Below are 21,415 nucleotides of genomic sequence, written 5' to 3' on the forward strand. Positions count from 1 at the left end.
TGACCCGGCTGTCTAACTGACTAGACTCGCCCCGACTCAGCCCTTAGCGAGCTCATAGCGCCCCTTAAATGCACGTGAACAGGCTACCTTTCCGCTTTCCACCAGAGGGAGACACCAAAGTTACGATTGCCACAGCCGCGCCACCGCCAGAAACGGAGGGCGACTGCTTCACACTACGCGTCGCGCCGCGCTCTTCAAAACAGCAAATTTTTACCACGGCTCAATAATATTGCAATATCTGCAGCTGCGCCTTAAAGGAAGCCAGTTTCGCGGTAAGCTCCACGAGAGACGGTTTTGCATTCGGCTGTAATGTCCACGTACTCCACAGCTGTCGCGCTGTTTTTGATTACTACGATAGATCCCACGGAAGCCCAGGTGGATGTCCACATTGTGCCATGCCAGCCTGTGACCGTGGCTCGGTGTATGTTTCGAGCAGCTGACCGTCTCGATGACAGTGAATCCGGACACCGTCACTGACCTGGTACTACAAGAAACATGGCCGCACGGTCTAGGGCGTCTTGCCACGGTTCACGCGGCTTCCCCCGTCGGAGGTTCGAGTCCTCCCTCGGGCATGGCTGTTTGTGTGTTGTCCTTAGCGTAAGTTAGGTTAGGTTAGATTAAGTAGTATGTAAGCCTAGGGACCGATGACTTCAGCATAGGAACTTACCGCCACCACCACAAGGCTGGCCGGTGTGGCCGAGCGGTTCTAGGCGCTTCAGTCTGGGACCGCGCGACCGCTACGGTCGCAGGTTCAAATCCTGCCTCGGACATCGATGTGTGTGTTGTCCTTAGATTAGTTACGTTTAAGTAATGTTAAGTTATAGGGGACTGATGACCTCATAGTGTCCCATAGTGCGGAGAGCCATTTGAACCATTTTTGAACCACCACAAGGAACACGATTTATCGGGCCGGGCTACACTTTTCCATTTATATGTGGTCCAATTTCGATGATCCCGTGCCGGACTGCAATCGTAATTGACGATGCTGCTGGGTCAACGTGGCAACACGTAGGGACCCCCCAATCGAGAATGAGCGTTGTATGATGTGATCCGAAATAGTTACGCCCACGAGATGCTCTGCTGTCGGATCTGCCGGTAATGTCACCTGTCCTGCGTTATTGTAAGTAGGCTGTTTTCGGTTTTTATGTTGATAACGCCACGTAGCGCTCTATATGAAAATCACTGACTGTGCTGTGTGGAGTCTGTGGCTGGTTTGCATTGTTGGAATTCGCTATTGTAGTGTTTGGCAGTTGGCTGTTAACAGCGCTTAGCGTTGCGCAGTTGGAGGTGAGCCGCCAGCAGGGGATGTGGGGAGAGAAATGGAGGAGTTTTGAGAGCGGATGATCTGGATGTATGTCCAGGAGAGACAGTAAATTTGTTAGACTGGATTTCATGAACTATATATATATATATATATATATATATATATATATATATATATATAAGACTTTTGAACACTATTAAGGTAAATACATTGTTTGTTTCTATCAAAATCTTTCATTTGCTAACTATGCCTATCAGTAGTTAGTGTCTTCAGTAGTTAGAATCTTTTATTTAGCTGGCAGTAGTGGCGCTCGCTGTATTGCAGTAGTTCGAGTAACGAAGATTTTTGTGAGGTATTTGGTTTGTGAAACGTATAGGTTAATGTTAGTCAGGGCCATTCTTTTGTAGGGATTATTGAAAGTCAGATTGCGGTGCGCTAAAAAATTGTGTGTCAGTTTAGTGATGATCAGAATAGGTAAAGAGCGAAATGTCTGAGTACGTTCAGTTCTGCTCAGCTGTTTGAAAATCAAATAATGTAAGACGTTTGTCAGCACAGTCACTCGTAAATTTTCCTAAGGGGACGTTTCGTTATTGACCTGGTAAGACTCGTAATGAGACGTTGACTTTGTGGAGACAGTCACGACGGCAGCACGCAAACCGCCCACTAGCATCGCCGTTCCGGACAGGCTCGTGTTTCAGCGGCCAGGCAGTAATAATCTGTGTTTTTTTCAGTCTCTTATGTCAGTGCATTCTCCGATCTGTTGCCAAAATGCCTCCGTCTGGTCACCGGGCGTCGGGCAGTGGTGACAGTGTTCCGGGTTGCCTGTTGCAGGCCGCTAGTGGTGCTGGACCTGCGGCCGTTCTTCTCGTTCAACGTGAGCCACGTGCGCGGCGCCGTCAACGTGAACTGCTCTGACCGGTTCAACCGGCGGCGGCTGCAGCACGGCAAGGTGTCGCTGGCGGAGCTGGCGGGCAGCGCCGAGGGCCGGCAGGCGCTGCGCCGGCCGCCGGGAGAGGTGGTGGTCGTGTCGGACGACTGCCCCGACGCAGAGGCCGGCGCGGGCCGCATCTCGGCCGCCAGCGCGTTGCACCTCGTCGTCACCAGCCTGCTAGCCGACGGCTGGCAGCCCGTCTACCTCGTCGGTGAGTCGCAACTGCGCACCCATACACACTACTGGCCACTAAAACTGCTACACCACGAAGATGACGTGCTACAGACGCGAAATTTAACCGACAGCAAGCTTTTCACAGCATTCACACAAGTTTGGCGCCCGTGGCGACACCTACAACGTGCTGACACGAGGAACGTTTCTAACCTATTTCTCATACACGAACAGCAGTTCACCGGCGTTGCCTGGTGAAATGTTGTGATGCCTCGTGTAAGGAGGAGAAATGCGTACCATCACGTTTCCGACTTTGATAAAGGTCGGATTGAAGCCTATCGCGATTGCGGCTTATCGTATCGCGACATTGCTGCTCGCGTTGGTCGAGATCAAATTACTGTTAGCAGAATCTGGAATCGGTGGGTTCGGAAGGGTAATACGGAACGCAGTGCTGGATCCCAATGGCCTCGTATCACTAGCAGTCGAGATGACAGGCATCTTATCCGCATGGCTGTAACGGATCGTGCAGACTCGTCTCGATCCCTGAGTCAACAGATAGGGAACTTTGCAAGAGAACAACCATCTGCACGAACAATTTGGCGACGTTTGCAGCAGCATGGACTTCAGCTCGGAGACCATGGCTGCGTTTACCCTTGACGCTGCATTACAGACAGGAGCGCCTGCGATTGTGTACTCGACGACGAACCTAGGTGCACGAATGGAAAAACGTCACTTTTTCGGATGAATCCAGGTTCTGTTTACATCATCATGATGGTCGCAGTGAACGCACATTGGAAGCGTGTATTCGTCATCGTCATACTGGCGTATCATCCGGCGTGATGGTATGGGGTGCCATTAGTTGCACGTCTCGGTCACCTCTTGTTCGCACTGACGGCAGTTTAAACAGTGGACGTTACATTTCAGATGTGTTACGACCCGTGGCTGTACCCTTCATTCGATCCCTCCGAAACCCCACAATTTCAGCAGGATAATACACGACCGCATGTTGCAGGTCTTGTACGGGTCTCTCTGGATACAGAAAACGTTCCACTGCTGCCCTGGCCAGCACATTCTCCAGATCTCTCACCAGTTGAAAACGTCTGATCAATGGAGGCCGAACAACTGACTCGTCACAATACGCCAGTCACTACTCTTGATATACTTTAGTATCGTGTTGAAGCTGTACGGGCAGCTGTAGCTGTACACGCCATCCAAGCTCTGTTTGACTCAGTGCCTAGGCGTATCAAAGCCGTTATTACGGCCAGAGGTGTTTGTTCTGGGTACTAAATTCTCAGGATCTATGCACCCAAATTTCGTGAAAACGTTATCACATGTCAGTTCTAGTATAATACATTTGTCCAATAAATACCCGTTTATCATCTGCATTTCTTCTTGGTGTAGCAATTTTAATGGCCAGTAGTGTAGATACAGCCTCAGCGACAGGAATTCGACACACCGTCTCATCCGACGTCGGATATAGTTGCAAAGCAACCGGCCAGGTTTATGCGCCATGTGCTGCTTCCATAATCCACAACAACAAAAATATCTGCTATAGAATAACTCGCTCTTGGTAGCTCACGATCCATTTTAAATGAAAGCAGGTTTTAGTACCATAAATTTGCTCATAAATATCATCGAGGGCTACCACAACGCCGACACGACTAATCCACTCTCGTACATACGGTTTTAACTGGGAGAGCGAGTGGCGTGGACCTGCGCAACGCCTCGACGCGAGCACAGCAGTTGAGAGAAGTCTACAGACATGCTCTTAATCCCGCAGGACTTGGCCTTTGGTATCACCACGCGCAAGGGTTTGCTTGTAAGTGGTGAAATCTGCACGTGGGGTATTGTCAGTTCTAAACTTTTATGTGGCATGTGCTCGGTCCGTACGTCAATTGCAGCCACATGCCGTGCCAAAACGACTCGCACACATACTATTATCGCTACTACAACAGTAGATACTGCAGCTTTCAGCGCGAGTAAAAATCGAAGATGTTCTAGTTCTCGCGTTAAGAACTAGAAGTACCGTCACGATCGTTTTCCTTGGATTTGAGAGCTGCAAGACAATTACCCAGATACTCCACCCCCTCAGGGATGGAATATCGAAAACGATGCCTACAATATAAAATGAACACCCTCTGTGAATTTCATGATGAGTCAAGGATGAGTCAGTCAGTCGGGACATTGCTTTTTCTGTATAAGTTTTCAGACTTGCTTTGCTACCGGTCAGACATTTTGTGTTATTGTGCAAATGATCCACTGTAACTGCGAAGAGTTTTCATGATTATAATCATAACGGACTGATATGATGACGCAGTTTCACATGTTTATCGGTACTGCATCCCTCAATCGCATTATGTTTTGCAGAAGCAGCGTGAAAGCTCTTAACTTGGAATAATACGATACTCTCAGACGTTGAGCAGTACATTAAACTGTAATCATCCGTTTATAAACGGAAACTGATATAGTATTCAGGCTAGTATCATAATTTTTAAGCAATTCCAATCATATATTATAAATGCTTTGTGTTGTGCATAAGACATCTAACGTTTCCAGCCGATTTCTAATGGCACTGTGTTCTGAGATTCAACATCATGCGAACCTGTGAACTGTGGATTTGAATATCATCATGAGGATGAGGAACACAGGTGTTTCACCGAAAGCCCTCGCAAGAGCAGAGCTGTGTTAGTGGGCATTGGTCTGTAGGGTATGAATCTATAAGTACGGTGTGGACACCTGATGTTTGCATAAGATTCCAAAATCATTTCAGACGAATAAAGCTGTGCTTCGTTCAACAACCTGTATGTGCTAGAAGGTTTTTGCAGACGAATATGCGAACGCTCACGACGGTGAGTGTCAGGCACTACGTTGAGACTGCATTTCACATGACAGTTCAAGATCCTACATCTACACTGATACTCTACAAATCACACTTAAGTGCATGGGTTCATCGAACCACCTTCACGATAATTCTCTATTATTCCATTCTCCAACAAAGCGCAGAAAAACGCTTATGCCTTTCTGTGCGAACTCTGATTTCCCTTATTTTATTACGATGATCCTCTCTCTGTATGTAGATCGGCGTCAACAAAATATTTTCGCATTTGGAGAAAAAAGTTGGTGATTGAAGTTTAGTGAGAAGGTTCCGCCGCAACGAAAAACGCCTTTGTTTTAATAGTGTCCATCCAAAATCCTGTATCATGTCAGTGACACTATATCCCCTATTTCGCGTTTGTACAAAACGAGCTGCTCTCCTTTGAACTTTCTCGAAGTACTCCGTTAACCCTATCTGATAAAGATCCACACCGCGCAACTGTACTCCAAAAGAGTACGGGAGTACGGACAGGTGTAATGTAGGCAGTCACTTTAGTAGATCTGTTGCATCTTCCATGTGTTCTGCCAATAAAACATGGTCTTTGGTTCGCCTTCCGCACAACATTTTATATGTTCTCTTTCCAATTTAAGTTGTCCCTAATTGTAATTACTGGGTATTTAGTTGAATATACGGTTTTTAGATTTGACCGATTTATCGTGGAACCGAAGTTTAACGGATTCCTTTTAGCACGTACGTCAATGACGTCACGCATTTCATTATTTAGGGTCAATTGCCAATTTTCGCGCCATACAGATGTCTTTTCTTATTCGTATTGCAATTTGTTCTGTTTTGTTTTGTCGACAAATGCAACACGCTACGGTGGATTCCTCTAGATTTCCGGAAATATCAAGCGTCACATGTTTACACATGCATTCCGTAAAATGAAGGTGTAGAGCTGACAGCCAAGAGCATCTTAAATACACTCCGATCAGACGAATTTCATGGCCAATACATCGACGTGAGTATTCCTCAAACCATTGTAGCACGATTTAAGCCTTTCAGCGCAGTCAATTAGTAGGGTGTTTGTACAGGAAAGTGGGTTATAATAGTTCTTAAGCATGTGTGGTTGGCGTGCTGCAAATGGTAGAGGTCTACATAGATTCAAACAGTAAGCCGAATGACAAATTCAGTGTAGTAGTAGCAGTAGATTCGTATTACGGATTCAGATAGGCGCCCAGCTAGCTTTAGTCGTATATTCATAAACATATATTTTCAATCATCTGTACCATAATGACCATGTTGTTGTTGTGGTCTTCAGTCCTAAGACTGGTTTGATGCAGCTCTCCATGCTACCCTATCCTGTGCAAGCTTTTTCATCTCCCAGTACCTACTGCAACCTACATCCTTCTGAATCTGCTTGGTGTATTCATCTCTTGGTCTCCCTCTACGATTTTTACCCTCCACGCTGCCCTCCAATACTAAATTGGTGATCCCTTGATGCCTCAGAACATGTCCTACCAACCGATCCCTTCTTCTGGTCAAGTTGTGCCACAGACTTCTCTTCTCCCCAATCCTATTCAATACTTCCTCATTAGGTATGTGATCTACCCATCTAATCTTCAACATTCTTCTGTAGCACCACATTTCGAAAGCCTCTGTTCACTTCTTGTCCAAAGTATTTATCGTCCATGTTTCACTTCCATACATGGCTACACTCCATACAAATACTTTCAGAAAAAGACTTCCTGACACTATAGGTGTGCCTTGGTGTTATGGAAATTCTGATATCGATGTAGACAAAACGTTAAACTCCAATCATCCTTCTTACAAACAGAAAGTAATCTAGTGTCCAGGTTCGCATTGAGTTTATAAATGATTTCTATCTGATTCTTCACATAAATTCTGTTTTAAATTATACATAAGACATTTCTCAGCGTATTTGTAAATTGTGACAGTTGAGGACTCTGAGGTTGCAAGCGCCGATAATTGCAGTTATTTGTGTTGAATTCTGATACAGTTTATATCATTCACTTTCCTTTTGCTTGTTTCATCTTAAAGCATTAGCTTCATTTCACTAAATCGTGGATTTTCAAAAATTGTCTCTATATTCATTTCATGATCAGAGGAGATTCGTACAACGAGGCGCTTTTTGTCACCTGCACTCAACTTGTGCAGGGTAACACAGAGAATATCACAACTCTCGTTACTCCACTATATGATGGAAGTGGCTCGATGAGTGTGGAAACACAAAGCCTGGAAACAGTTTTGCATGCTGATTTCATGTCTGCTCCAATCCATCAGATGCACAGTACAATGCTGCTGACGTGACCCTAGTGCATATATTGGATATATTGGAAACTCGAAGTCTGGAAACAATTCCGTCGCTTGTTCTCGTAAATAAATTCGCAAATAATCCGACTAAGAGGCGTCAAACATAAGAACATTAACGGTTCGTTATGAAGTCGTCCATATCTGACGTTGTAAAACAACCGGAGGTTGTTGGTTCGTGTCAGTACTTACGTGTGGGTGTGTTTTATATGTTTTAGCATTTAAATAATAAATATTAATAACTCTCGTGTGACTTTAAAAAAACTGAAAACACGTTTACGACACCTGTCTACTGAATATGCCGTTATAAGCATTGTCTGCAGGCAGCGATGATCATAGGAAATATCTTTAAAAATCTCTATTCCTTACAAAAATAACATAAAAGCACTTAAATTTACGTGTCGTAATTAGGTCAAAATTTTCTCTAAGACAGTAAAAATATCTGTTCTTGACTTTCATTAGAGCCAGAAGCATGACTTTTCTTCTGGACGAATTTTTTCCATCTGGGATACAAATTCAAACGTATTACATTGTATCTGGAAAATTATTTATGTCAATGAAAACCCATTTTTTTCGTTGATTAGTTAAGTAACTCGTTGTGCAACGGATCTTTCCAAAGATGCATATCGTATTGCGTTTGATATGCGTAAGTTCGTTTTATTACGATATTTTAGTGATTTTTAACTCTTAAAAAATGAAACTTTTAACCTCTGCCTCCTATAAAAAACGAGTAAAAATTCAGAAATTCATGACACATGTGTATAGTGTTACATACGCCTTATATCAGGTATCTTCATCGTACATGGTAAGGCAGGCGAAACTAAACATTACGCCATTCTCTCACAGCTGACTGGCTTTGCGACGACACAGTGGGGCGGACGATGGCAGTACAGCTCCCTCTGTCAAATGCCAACTAAGAAACTTCCTGGTAGATTAAAACTGTGTGCCGGGCCGAGACTCGAACTCGGGACCTTTGCCTCTCGCTGGCAAGTGACCTACCAACTGAGCGCTGATATGAAACTTCCTGGTTCTGCAAGGTTCGCAGGAGAGCTTCTGTAAAGTTTGGAAGATAGGAGACGAGGTACTGGCAGAAGTAAAGCTGTGAGGACGTGGCGTGAGTCGTGCTTGGGCAGCTCAGTTGGTAGAGCACTTGCCGGCGAAAGCCAGAGGTCCCGAGTTCGAATGTCGGTCCGGCACACAGTTTTAATCTGCCAGGAAGTTTCATATCAGCGCACACTCCGTTTCAGAGTGAAAATCTCATTCTGGAAGCTAAATGCCACCTAGCTTAAATCGTAATCTAGATATTTCTTTCTCTTCCTTCGTGCACCTGCTTGTACAATTGGTTTCTAACAAATAAGGACGCTGTAATTAGCATCGTCGTCATAAAACTGTTGGTTTGTCTAGTTGCCTCTTTTCGTAATAGGTAAACAGATGGACTCGTTTCCACAGAGTGGTAAGATGCTGCAGCCTTGTGACGAGTGGCGTTACGAGAACTCTGTTCCGCTTTTTGTTCTGAGGATCTCCGCTCCGATGCAACTTCCCGCCAGCTTTCTCAATTCCGACAGGGGAAAGCGACCAATTGTCAGCGCGGCGTTTCACTTAACAGCAGCACTCGCACACAACTACTGCACTCTGTGTTGCCACTTGACTAAACAAAACGTCTCTACTCGAGAATCTTTATCTCTAGCTGCAGGCTGCCGATTTTATTCATTTTGTGAAATGCAGAAATATTGCCAGATTCATGAGGCGACGGCGCTGGTGATGGCCAGATCCTATACTTCATTCATCGTAAGCTCGACCCTAATGTTCCGAGCTAGCGACTGAGTGGCGAACGCGGTGCACGAACACTAGAAGTCGTGATGTCACTGGAAACGGGGCCGACAGATGTACTGATCATTTCGTTATTTTTCTAGCGTGAATAAAATATTCAAAGTCGTCAGTGTTGTAGCGAATAATCGTGCTATGTGTTTAACACAGTTAGTTCTTGCTTCAAATCTGAATGGAAAGTCATTTTTTCTGTCCCACTATCCGTGGTCATGTGCTCCCGTCTTCGTATATGCTGTGAAAATGTATGAAGTATGCGGCGCCGAGAATTACGATGCCACAACGTGGGTGCACGCTCTCGTACGTTGGCACTACGAAAGAAGACCAACTACGCCGATCACAGCGCCCTCTGGCCGACGCTGTGGAGCTCAGGGATTGCCGTCTTGATTTCTCCCTTTTCATCAAGAGCAAACGGCCTGGAAATATTGTGGTGCCACCGCCAGACATCACACTTGGTAGGTGGTAGCCTTTAAATCGGCCGCGGTCTGTAAGTTTACGTTGGACCCGCGAGTCGCCACTATCAGTGATTGCAGACCGAGCGCCGCCACACGGTAGGTCTAGTCTAGAGAGACTCCCTAGCACTCGCCCCAGTTGTACAGCCGACTTTGCTAGCGATGGTTCACTGTCTACAGACGCTCTCATTTGGAGAGACGACAGTTTAGCATAGCCTTCAGCTACGGCATTTGCTACGACCTAGCAAGGCGCCATATTCTTCAAAAATGTCTTCTAAACAGATAATATTGTGACTCATGTACCTTCAAGAGCGACGTTGATCATTAATGGGTTACCTTGTCATGTTCCAGACCTCAAGTCAGTATAGACCTTCCCTCCTCACGCCAGCCTGCGTGAGCTAAAACCCGTGCATTTCGGCCTCCATTCGTAACACGGTGTTGGCTCTTCTGCCAACACAACAAATATCGCTTCTAGTACGGCATGGGCTAGCTTGCTATTGAGACTTTGTATTAGTTACGTTCAGTTAAAGTTTGGACAGCAACGAGTATTTATTAGTTCTGAGTTTATACAGAACACTCATTCTAACTTCAGAGTATTAGACATGGGCTACGGCTTCACACCTACGTGCCATGTATGCATTTTATATTGACTTGTGTTTTTGACTCTCTAGTGTTAAAGATAGAGGCAGCACCGAAGTGCTTCACCTCTCCTGCTCCTACTCGTTTACTTCACTCTCGGCCTATATTACAGAAGCAGTTCACAGGAGCTGACCCACGCACCGCCTAGCCAGGCGGGATACAAAAAAGTTGCTTCATCTTATGCAGTGAAAAATATGTGCGAAAAACCGTTAAAAGGCTTTCGAGACTTCTTAAGGGGGGGGGGGGGGGGCGGAGTGGAGGGCAGCACAGCTGCAGGTGAAATACACCAGTAAGGCGATGTTCGAGCCGTAACAGAAAAGAATTTACTGTAATTATCTTTGCTGCCTTTACTCGAAAGGGCGTAGTTACGTTTGCAGAGGAAAGGGAATCCGGTGATGTAACAACGAACGCTGAGGAATGCTTAGCTTAAGGACTAGCTGGAAAGAACTTTTAATGCTAATTCCCAATGAACTGAATATTGACTGTATCAGTTTTCTTGGGTGTTCCTTTGGGCCTTCAAAATCAGTAAATCTAAACTAAGGAAACCATGTTGTAAAATATTTGTTCCACCCACGAGTTTCATGTATTAGATTTGCAGGCAGGGTGTTTGCTTGCCGCAGACGTGGTGATGATGATGATGATAGAGAGCGACCGACCTAAATGGCTCTAAGCGCTACAGGACTTAACATCTGAGGTCGTCAGTCCCCTAGACTTAGAACTAATTAAACCTAACTAACCGAAGGACATCACACACATCTTTGCCCAAGGCAGGACTCGAACCTGCGGCCATAACAGCAGCTCAGTCCTAGAGTGAAGCGCCTAGAACCGCTCGGCCACAGTGGCTAACAGAGACCGACCTCCATATCTGTCAGTAGTGGGGCAAAGGAGGTTCTGGTGCACTTTTGATATCAAACTGTTATGCTAATTAATTAAACTGACCAGTTAAAGCACCCCTCCTCCACCCCCTAATCTACTGTTCTGCTAAGTGCTTTTTGATCCCTTGGGAGTTGATTTATCATCTGTGAGGATAATTTGTCCTTCTGAGAAACTTCCACTCCTCTGCCTCCACCTAGCAGCGCTGTGGAAATGAGGCAGAAAATTTACATGTAGTCACTATGCCACGCTGCAGTGAACGGACAAGGCGGCAACACTTCACCATTTAGAGTTCCTCAAGTCAGTAGGATTGAAACCTCACAGTGACTTCAAGTGAAATAACAACACCGGTTCCGATTACACATCTCACAAACCTTTTGCTTTGGTGAGGTGCAGTAGTAACGATGAGATACGAATACTGATTCAGCATCAAGACGATTTAACAATTATAAGCAGCAGCTTTCTATAATTTGAAGGCCCGTTTATAAAGAATGATGGAAGGTGCTCCAGCAGAAACATCATGATTTACGCGTAATGTGTTGCTTTCTATGGCAAGAAGTCATTCGAACAAGAAACGTTGAAATCACATGAAGACTCAAAACTTACATATCCATATTAAATACAGACCTCAATATACAAGAAAATTGGGGATTGTTCATCGACGAGCCGATAAGTAATCACTTCACAATGTGCATCGCGCTCAAAATGCCTATCGAATCTTTGAGGGCAATAACTGGCCCATTATGTGTGCTAAGCATGAACTGATTCTCGTTAAAAGTGCAACAGATAATAATTTATACATTCAATATGCACACACAGTAGAAAAAAGTCTATTTCATAAATTAGCGTGAATTTCTATGTCAGATGAGACCCATCTGAAACAATACATGAGTCGAACTCTGGCATTCAACTGTCATTTACTTTCAGTTCATTGGAACGCTGAGTATCCATCTTTACCGATGACTTCGGACATTACTGCGTGATTGTGACATGAACTAGAAACGCCTCAGTTCATTATCCTGCGGCTGCGAACAGATAGGCGGGGATGTATGTAACTAAGAATTTCGGCGCATTCATTAACAGTAACCTAGCCAATGCAAAAGTGTTCATAAATTACTTATATTACCCATATGATAATCTTTTCGATCTGCTTCCTAACAGGCTGATGAATTTTGATGTATACTTAGTACGATGTCTTTTATTTTCTGACTTCAATATTTTTGAGCGCTCACCCTCCAGGAATATATTTTGAATGAATCTAAAACATGTCTGCACAATTTTTTTTGTGTTAGAAGCACTTAAACCCATGCTGATTTGAGCACGAACTCTGCGGAGGATCCCGATCTTTCACATCGTTCGCAGATGTCATGGTGACGTCACCTCAGTTTACCAACTTGCGTGTATGTAGTGCAGTATTTGTTACCGATCGTGTCGCACAGATTCTCCAGTTGCTATATATGAGAGCGTGCTGAAAAGTAATGCCTCTGAATTTGTTGCGCGAAAATCCTTAAAGCTTTTTAAATAAAACAAAAGTTATTAATATTACATATCCTTATTCTTTGTGTCTTCATATTTATTTCTCAACACAGACCCCCTGGCAACGAACATACTTCTCCCAACAGGAGACTAGCTTGTTAATACCGTCACTGTAGAATGTTTAACTTCGTTGATGAAGCCAGAACCTTACCTCTGCTAGCACGACTTCATCTCTATCAAAGTGAAGCCCTCAGAGGTGGTTTTTTAAATAAAAATCGGATGTAGCCAAGTTGAGACTGTATGGAGGGTGATCAGTGACAGTGGACCCAAGGCAATAGACTGTTCCAGATGTCTCAACGCTCATGTATGGTCTGACATTGTCATGCTCAAGGAAATGGTGTTTCATGTGAGGACGAACTCTTCGAATTCGAAACTCGATTTTAGCGTTTCTCGCACGCCGACATATTTACGTTACGTTACACCCTGCCATGCTACACACTACAATTTCGAACCCTCTAATGACAGCGGGCTTAAATATGTAGATATGAAGAATCAAATTTAGAATGTTAGCAACATTTTTTTCATTAAACAAGCTTTAAGAGTCTTCACATAGTAAATTTGGAGGTATTACTTTTCAGCACACCCTTGTAAGAGGTCACATCAGCTAGACTGTGGTAAGGAACATGTGTTTTTAGTAGTGGATATCAAGGCACTACATAGCTGGACACAAAGTATCATCAAATAGACAAGTGCTGAAAGTTTTATTTTATAACATAAGGGAGGTAAAATCAGTCATTAGTTAATGTGGTAATCATCTGGTTCGCGAGTGCATTTTATTTTAGGAGAAAGCAAGAATGCGAAGAGTTATTCAGCATTGTTTACAAAAACTTAATAAGTTGCATTAAGACTGGAGAAAATAACAAAAAATGCAAAAAAAGTCGAGATGTGTTTAAGCGCCGTGAAGAGAACTTTGTAAATCATTTGGGTCATTTATTTGATATCGCACATGCCAGTGCTCTACGATCAATCAAGTAGGTAGAATTCAGGATATTTTTAGTTCGACAGAGAGAGTCAGGGCATAAAGGCTACCTTGCAGGCACTAGACCAAGTACTTGTGAATAAAGAACAAAGTACGAGGTAGAGAAAACTGGAAGAAGACAAAAGTACACGGCATCTACGTCCAATTTCTGCTATACTTCCTTCTTTAACATGTTGAGAATGAGATAAAGCGCCTTCAAGATAATATGAAAGTGAGGTAAATGACGGTGAGCTTTTAGAATATGCTTCTGACCGTATTTCATTGAGAATCGTGCAAAGCGACGTTCCACAGGCTTTATTACGGAGAAATTAGCACCTGCCTTGGAAAGATACCAGCTGAGTGTAGGAGATTGTGTATATATTAATCAGGAGACAGCAGGTCATAGTACTGAAGAACTGATGTCTTCAAAGATTCTGACACAAGAACAGCGTGAATCGGTTCCGCATTAACGCGTAAGTATAGTTACCAAGTTATACTGTTATACAATAAATAAAGCCCAAACGGGATCTCTGTGAGTAGCTGCACTTTATGTGCAACGCCACCCAGCAGGAAGAGCGGGCTGAAACCAACTTCTCCCGCTATTCTCGAAGCCACTGCGTGACGTCATTTCCGCCCTTACAGAGGATGCGTTTACTACGCTATAGCAACGTGATATATATCTCTGACTTAATATGTAACAATTACATTTAAGTGGGTGTTGTAATGCATTTTATCTACAGGTATACATGAGTGTTGGTGTTGTAATTTCGGTGTTGTAATGTAGACTTTTTTTTTTTCGTTCTATTTGTAATCCTGTCCACCAGTGCAGACAAGGATCTGAGGTCGAGTCGAGAAATCATTCTCCCCCATGACTTGACTGGCAATGCACAGACATTTCAGCAATTAAAAATTTTCCTGTTAGAAAGGCATACATTTAACTCTTTGACTGATCAAACAGTGGCTTGGGCAGTTTTAGAACGTAGACTAGTATTAATAGTGTGGTTCAGATAATGGTTCAAAAATGTAGCTGTGCAGCATCTGTTAATGAAATAAAATTTTAGCCGACCTTACCTTCATGTATTATATAGAAGTAGAATGAACGTTTGAAAAACATAGTTGTTTAGCTAAGTCCGATGGTTCGTTTTCACTATCTGTGGGAATAAAGGAAGGAACCATTATAAGTTCTTATTATACATTCGTATATAAGTATGGTTATATGCTGACCATTTACAATTTTTTGAATAACAATCTGAATTATTATTTCGCACTAACTACTCTTTAGATGTTATATGAAAGGAAATTATGCTGCGGAATGAAGAAACTGTCAAGGAGAAACCTTTTCAATTTGTTGTCAAATATTACTTTGTTGTCCGTCAGACATACTGTGTCATTTCGTTGGTGATCAAATATTTTGGTGACAGTATTGTGTACCCCTTTTTGTACTAAAGAAAATTGTAATATGGAGTAATGAATGTCATTTTTCTTATGCCGGCTTCCTCAATAATATTTGAAAACGCTGCGCCCGAACGTCCTCTTAATCATCTGAGTGCAAACAATATATTGTCCAAGTCTTGGACTGGGTTCCTTAAGGGTTCCGATATAGAGAAGACTAATCACACATAGAGAGAGAATGTGCTTTATTCATTACATAACGAATTAAAGGCTACTGGCAATTTCTGTAACCTGTCGAAAGCCTTTGACTGTGTGAATCGCAGCATTCTCTTAAGTAAATCAGAATATTATGGTGTCACTGACAATACTGCAAAATGATTTCCGCAATCCCTGTGGAGTAAGAAATCATTCTTCGTGTGAATGGAAATGAATTACATGTTGTCTTCTGTAAGGTTCCATCTCGGATCCATTGCTTTTTCTTGCGTACATCAATGACCTCTTGTCTGTTACACTATCAGATGCGAACTTTATTTTGTTTGCAGATGATACAAGAATTACTATAAACAGGATATCAAGTATGAATGGCTGATAATCAAATTTTCACTGACATTAACTAATGGTTTAAAGCTAATTCACTGTCATTAAACTTTGAAAAGACTCACAGTATGGTTTTCAGGAGTTTTAAGAGATTTCCTAACAGCATGTGTATAATGAACGAAGACATGCAGATAGAACAAATCGACAGTGTTAAATTTCTGGGATTACAACTTCATAATAAATTTAGTTGGGAAGGCTAAACAACAGGACTGTTGAAGCGCCGAAACAAGTCTTTAATTTCAGTGCGAATGATGTCAGAGATATGGGAGATATAAATATAAAAAACTTGCATACTATGCTTGGTTTCATTCTATTATGTCATATGGGATCATATTCTTGGGTAACTCGTCAAACCAAGCAAAAGATTATGGTTTGCAAAAGCGTGTAATAAGACTCATTTGTGGTGTAAGATCAAAGACATCACGTCGAAACCTGCTCGAGAAACTAAGTATCCTAACCTCTGCTTCTTTCTTAATGAAATTTGTTGCAAATAATATCTATCACCAACCATAATATCTATAATAGGAATAAGAACAATCTACGTAAAGACCTAAAATCACTTACCATCGTCCAAAAAGGGGTCCAGTATTCAGGAACGCACATTTTCAATATATTGCCAGCAATCGTCAAACACTTTGTTTCAGATAAAGCATAGTTTAAACAAAGTTTGGAAGACATTTCGGTTGGCAGCTCCTTCTACTGTATGGATGAATATCTGAATAGGTACTGTTGGACCGGTTTAAGTAAAAATGTCGGTTACATTTCAGATTTGACAGCATTTGGTCAAAACAGCCAAGATGAGGTATTCTGTATTTATTAAAAGTATGTAATTATGTTTCATTCTGACTGTATTAATTCCGTAAATATTAGCAGTTCCACTTTACTGTAATGTATTCACATATCCTGACAATCTCCTGATAAATGATCAGAAGAGTGAGTGTTATATTCAAATGGTCTAGGTTTTTTACGTTGTACTCTCTGACATGTCCCACACCCACGAGAATCATCTCATTTTTGGGTCTGTGGGACGAAAACGGAATCTAACCTAACCCAGTCTAATCGTGTGTTGTAGTTACGTACATCAACGTTTCTTTTGAACTGTAACAGGTTATTTACAACAAACATATTGTGAAGCAGTAAGTAAGATACCTAACTCCTGAAAAAGATGTCTGTGAGATGATCGCGGTTTAGCATCATATTGTGTTCTTACAACACGCTTTGGGGAATGAAAGCTTTCTTTAATAAAGATGAGCTACCCCAGATCATTTCGTCATTCGACAATGTGAACACGAAGTGGACCTGTAGTGAATTAAGGCGGCACTCATTCTGACGCCAGTATATTTCTATGAAAGACAGTTTTACATGATCGCTGTAGTCGTGAAAACGTTTCCAGCGATCTATGGAAATATTTACTTTATTATAATTCCAGTCTCGGATCACAATGTTTATGTAATAACGTAGTTAATTTCGGTTGGTAATGACGAGCTTCGTATTTCAGTAGAGGGTATTCCTTTATACGTGTGACACCATCACACTTAATGGCGTGATGTGTATAATGCAACACATTTTTACTCAGGTCTGAAGATAGTCATTACCGAACAAAATTAGTTGCCCAAATACAAATAAACATTGTGATCCAAGACTGGAATTACAATAAAATCAAAACAGCTTGTTGCGGAAAACACCCATCGTTCCGTTATAGTACGTTTGTTCGCGGAATAGTTGTTGTGGTTGGCAAGAGAGCCAACACCGTTCTGCTAAAGGAGTCGAAATGCACGCGTTTTAGCACACGCAGGCGGGCGTGAGGTTTGGAACATGACAAGGAAATTAGAATTTAGAAAAAACGGTCGTAGCTGGTGGAATACTTAACTTTAATCCATTAATGATGAATGTCGCTCTTGACAGCACATGATTCCCAATATCAATGGTAACTGAATATGGCGCCTTGCTACGTCGTAGCAAACGACGTAGCTGAAAGCTATGCTAAACTATCGTCTCGGCAAATGAGAGCGTATTTTGTCAGTGAACCGTCGCTAGCAAAGTCGGTTGTACAACTGGGGCGAGTGCTAGGAAGTGTCTCAAGACCTGCCGTGTGGCGGCGCTCGGTCTGCAATCACTGATAGTGACGACACGCGGGTCCGACGTATACTACCGGACCGCGGCCGATTTAAAGGCTACCACCTAGCAAGTGTGGTGTCTGGTGGTGACACCACAATAGTTACATCCAAAATGTTGTATATCAGGCAGATTCATGCTATTTTCAATTCATTATTTTGATTGTCTTCGCAGGGGTTAATGCATAGTGGTTCAAATGGCTCTGAGCACTATGGGACTCAACTGCTGTGGTCATCAGTCCCCTAGAACTTAGAACTACTTAAACCTAACTAACCTAAGGACATAACACACATCCATGCCCGAGGCAGGATTCGAACCTGCGACCGTATCAGTCGCACGGTTCCGGACTGCGCGCCTTAACCGCGAGACCACCGCGGCCGGCTAATGCATAGTCTTCAAAGATACCAGAGACGCATGTTCAAATTAAAACATCATTGAATAGGAGACGAAGGGCTAGCAGTTTGTGTCGCACGTTCGAAAGAAATTAGATCCACGTAGAGGCGTGAATCTTTGAAGTATAATATTGGTACTTCCTGCCTGGAGTTTATGATGTTGTGTCCAGAATGAGTGAAATGCACTTGCTGGTATCCTACTTATATTCAGTAACTGGCCATGACAGGCATTGTAAATATGATGTAAATTGCAAGTGGAGGAGAGAGAAAGAGAAGGAATAACAGAGGTCAGCTGCATCGGGACTTTATACAGAACCAGCGACGGTGAGTGAAAATATGTGCCAGACCGAGATTCGAACCTGGGGGTCTCCTGCTTACTAGGGGATTGCGTTAGGCACTGCGCCATCCGGACACAGTGTTTACTGCAGCTGTTCGGATTATCTCGGCACGTTCCCCAGCTAACCCACAATCCTGCCGTGCGCCACCTATTTGCAGCGGTGTCTGTTCTTTTAGACATGTCCGAAAGGACAGTCACCACACATTCATTGATTCGCCTCGATAGTCTATGAATCGACCATCTTTAGTGCAGATTCACAATTACGTTCGACCTCCTTCGGCATCTCAAAGTAGCAAGTGTGGAGTACATGGATGGGCACTTCGGGTAGGTGGCGCCCGCAAGATTGTGGTTTGGCCTGGAGGCGTGCTGAGATAATCTACGCCATTGCGACAAACACTGAGTCGAGAAAGCGCAGTGGCTCGCGGAAAAGCCTTAGAAGCAGGAGATCCCCAATTTGAATCCTGGTCCAACACACATTTTCAATCATTGCTGCTGATTTCGCATGAAATCCAGATGCAGCTGACGTCAATAATTTCTTTCCTTTCCCTCCCTTTTCACCTTAAATTTACGTAATAAACTGACGCAAAAAAATTGTAACACCAAGAAGGAGTTGTGTGACGTAAATGAAAGTTAGTAGGCGTGCTTCTACATCTGGAAGATAATGGCTATTCAGATTTAGCGCCAGTCGCATAAGAGTGACGGTAGTAACTCCACTACGAGAATGCAAATCAGGTTTTTCTTTAAATAAACGCTGTAACGTGTAAGTAAGACAAGAGCCAGCCACAAAGTTGGTATCGGTACAAAATGGTCGCTTGAGTATTGTTCGTCAGTCTAGGAGCCTCACTAGATAAGAATGATAGATAAGATCCAAGGAAGATTTGCGCGTTTTATCACAAGTTCTTTTTGCAAGCGCGAAAGCGTCACGGACATGATCATTCCTCGCAAGTGGCAGACACCACAAGAGAGGCGTTGTCCCTCACAGTGGTTTTAGCTGTTAAAATTCCGAGAGAATACCCTCCTAAAAGAGTCAGCCAATATATTGCTTTCTCATACGTACATCCCTTCTGAAGACCACGAAGGTAAAATTAGAGCAATTCGAGCTCACCCGGAGGGCTACCGACAATACTTGTTCCTGTGCATCGTTCGCGACCACAGTGGTTGAAGAAAGTACCGGGAGAAAGTGGCCACACACATGTAGGTTTTCTCTGCATTATCTGCATGACCAGACGTAAAGCTAATATATTCCTCTCTTGTTGTTGTTGTTGATATGACCATCAGTCCGAAGACTGTGGTGATGCAGCTCTCCGCGCTGTACTATCCGCTGCTAGTCTGTTCATCTCTGCATAACTGTAGTGACCTGCATCCAGTTGAACCTGCTTATTACAGTAAAACTTAGTTGCCCTTTACAATCTTTAGCTCCCAACCTTCCCTTCATTACCGAGCGAGGTGGCGCAGCAGTTAGCACACAGGACTCGCATTCGGGAGGACGGCGGTTCAAAACCGCGTCCGACCATCCTGATTTAGGTTTTCAGTGATTTCTCTGAATCGCTCCAGGCAAATGCCGGGATGGATCCTTCCCTAATCCGATGAGACCGATGACCTCGCTGTCTGGTCTCCTTCCCCAAACAACCGAACCGAACCCAAACAAACCAACCAAACAACCACTAAAACTTGTAGAAACGTATGTAAAACAGCTGAATACGTGTAGCATTAAAGTTTCGCTGTTACCACAAATTAGAGACAAGCAGCGACGTCCCATTACCACGTGACTAGCCCGGTTTGATGTTCAGAACATGCGCAGTTGGCTGTGCTCACTCCATAGATATTTATGCTCTCTGATGGTGCCTCATTATTATATCCGTTTTCAGTGAGCGTATTTCACCTCCTATGTACAAATATGTTGAAACTTACGTCCTGTTCTATAGTAAGGCATCATAAAAAGGAGTCGAACTTGAAACAGACAAGATCAAGAACTGGATTTTAAAAACCATCACATTTAGCTAGATTTTAAATCGTCATACAGTAGGACAATATGAATGACAGACTGCCTACACCGTATCCGCAACCTTCACACCATTCCACCTCATCAAACCCACTGTTAAAACTATGGAGGAACCTTATGCTATGTAGTTCAGCACTTTGCCCCACTCCCATTTGGTATGCGAGTAAATTTCTATTACGACCAGTGCCTTCAAAACCCTTCCTTTCTTGCTTTTATGTAGAACTTGCACGGCCCTGGTGGCCTCTAAAATAGCGTGGCCAGTTTCCTTGAAATATGTTTACACAGCAAAATAATTGCTCCTGGTCAGCTGCGTGAGTTCTTTGAATATAGTGCCAGAATTACGTTCTGTTTTATATACTAGTCAGTTAACACGTAATTTGGCACTAGATTCAAAGAGCACAGTCGTTCGACCAAGAGCAATAATTTTACACTGGCAATATATTTGAAAGAGACCGCGCACACACACACACACACACACACACACACACACACACACACTGTTTCAGAGACCAGCAATGCTAGACGATTTCTACATGAAAGTAGGAAAGAAAGGGTTATGAATGCACTAGAGAAGATCGAAATTTAAACGCATTCTAAAAGGGAGCTGGACAGTGTGCTGAATGAACTAACAGTACCACATAGAATAAAGTTCTTACAGAAATTTAACTGTGTTTGATGAGGTAAAACGGTGTGAAGGTTGCACGTACTGCCCACGCAGTCTGTAATTGCTAAATGACAGTTTACAATCTTGTTGAGCTTGATAGTTTTTAAAATCCAATGCTTGATAAT

At 43.1% G+C, this 21,415-nt stretch overlaps 1 protein-coding gene across 1 annotated transcript in view; it reads left to right on the plus strand.

Moving 5' to 3' along the window:
* The window catches only part of LOC126298370 (dual specificity protein phosphatase 10-like), a 201,533-nt gene that overhangs the window by 77,745 nt on the left and 102,373 nt on the right, over window positions 1-21,415 (plus strand). The window contains exon 3 of the mRNA XM_049989671.1: window positions 2,096-2,406. Coding sequence (XP_049845628.1) covers window positions 2,096-2,406 — 311 coding nt within the window. The remainder of the gene's footprint in view (window positions 1-2,095; window positions 2,407-21,415) is intronic.

Source organism: Schistocerca gregaria, chromosome X (assembly GCF_023897955.1).
Source record: "Schistocerca gregaria isolate iqSchGreg1 chromosome X, iqSchGreg1.2, whole genome shotgun sequence".
Lineage (NCBI taxonomy): Eukaryota > Metazoa > Arthropoda > Insecta > Orthoptera > Acrididae > Schistocerca > Schistocerca gregaria.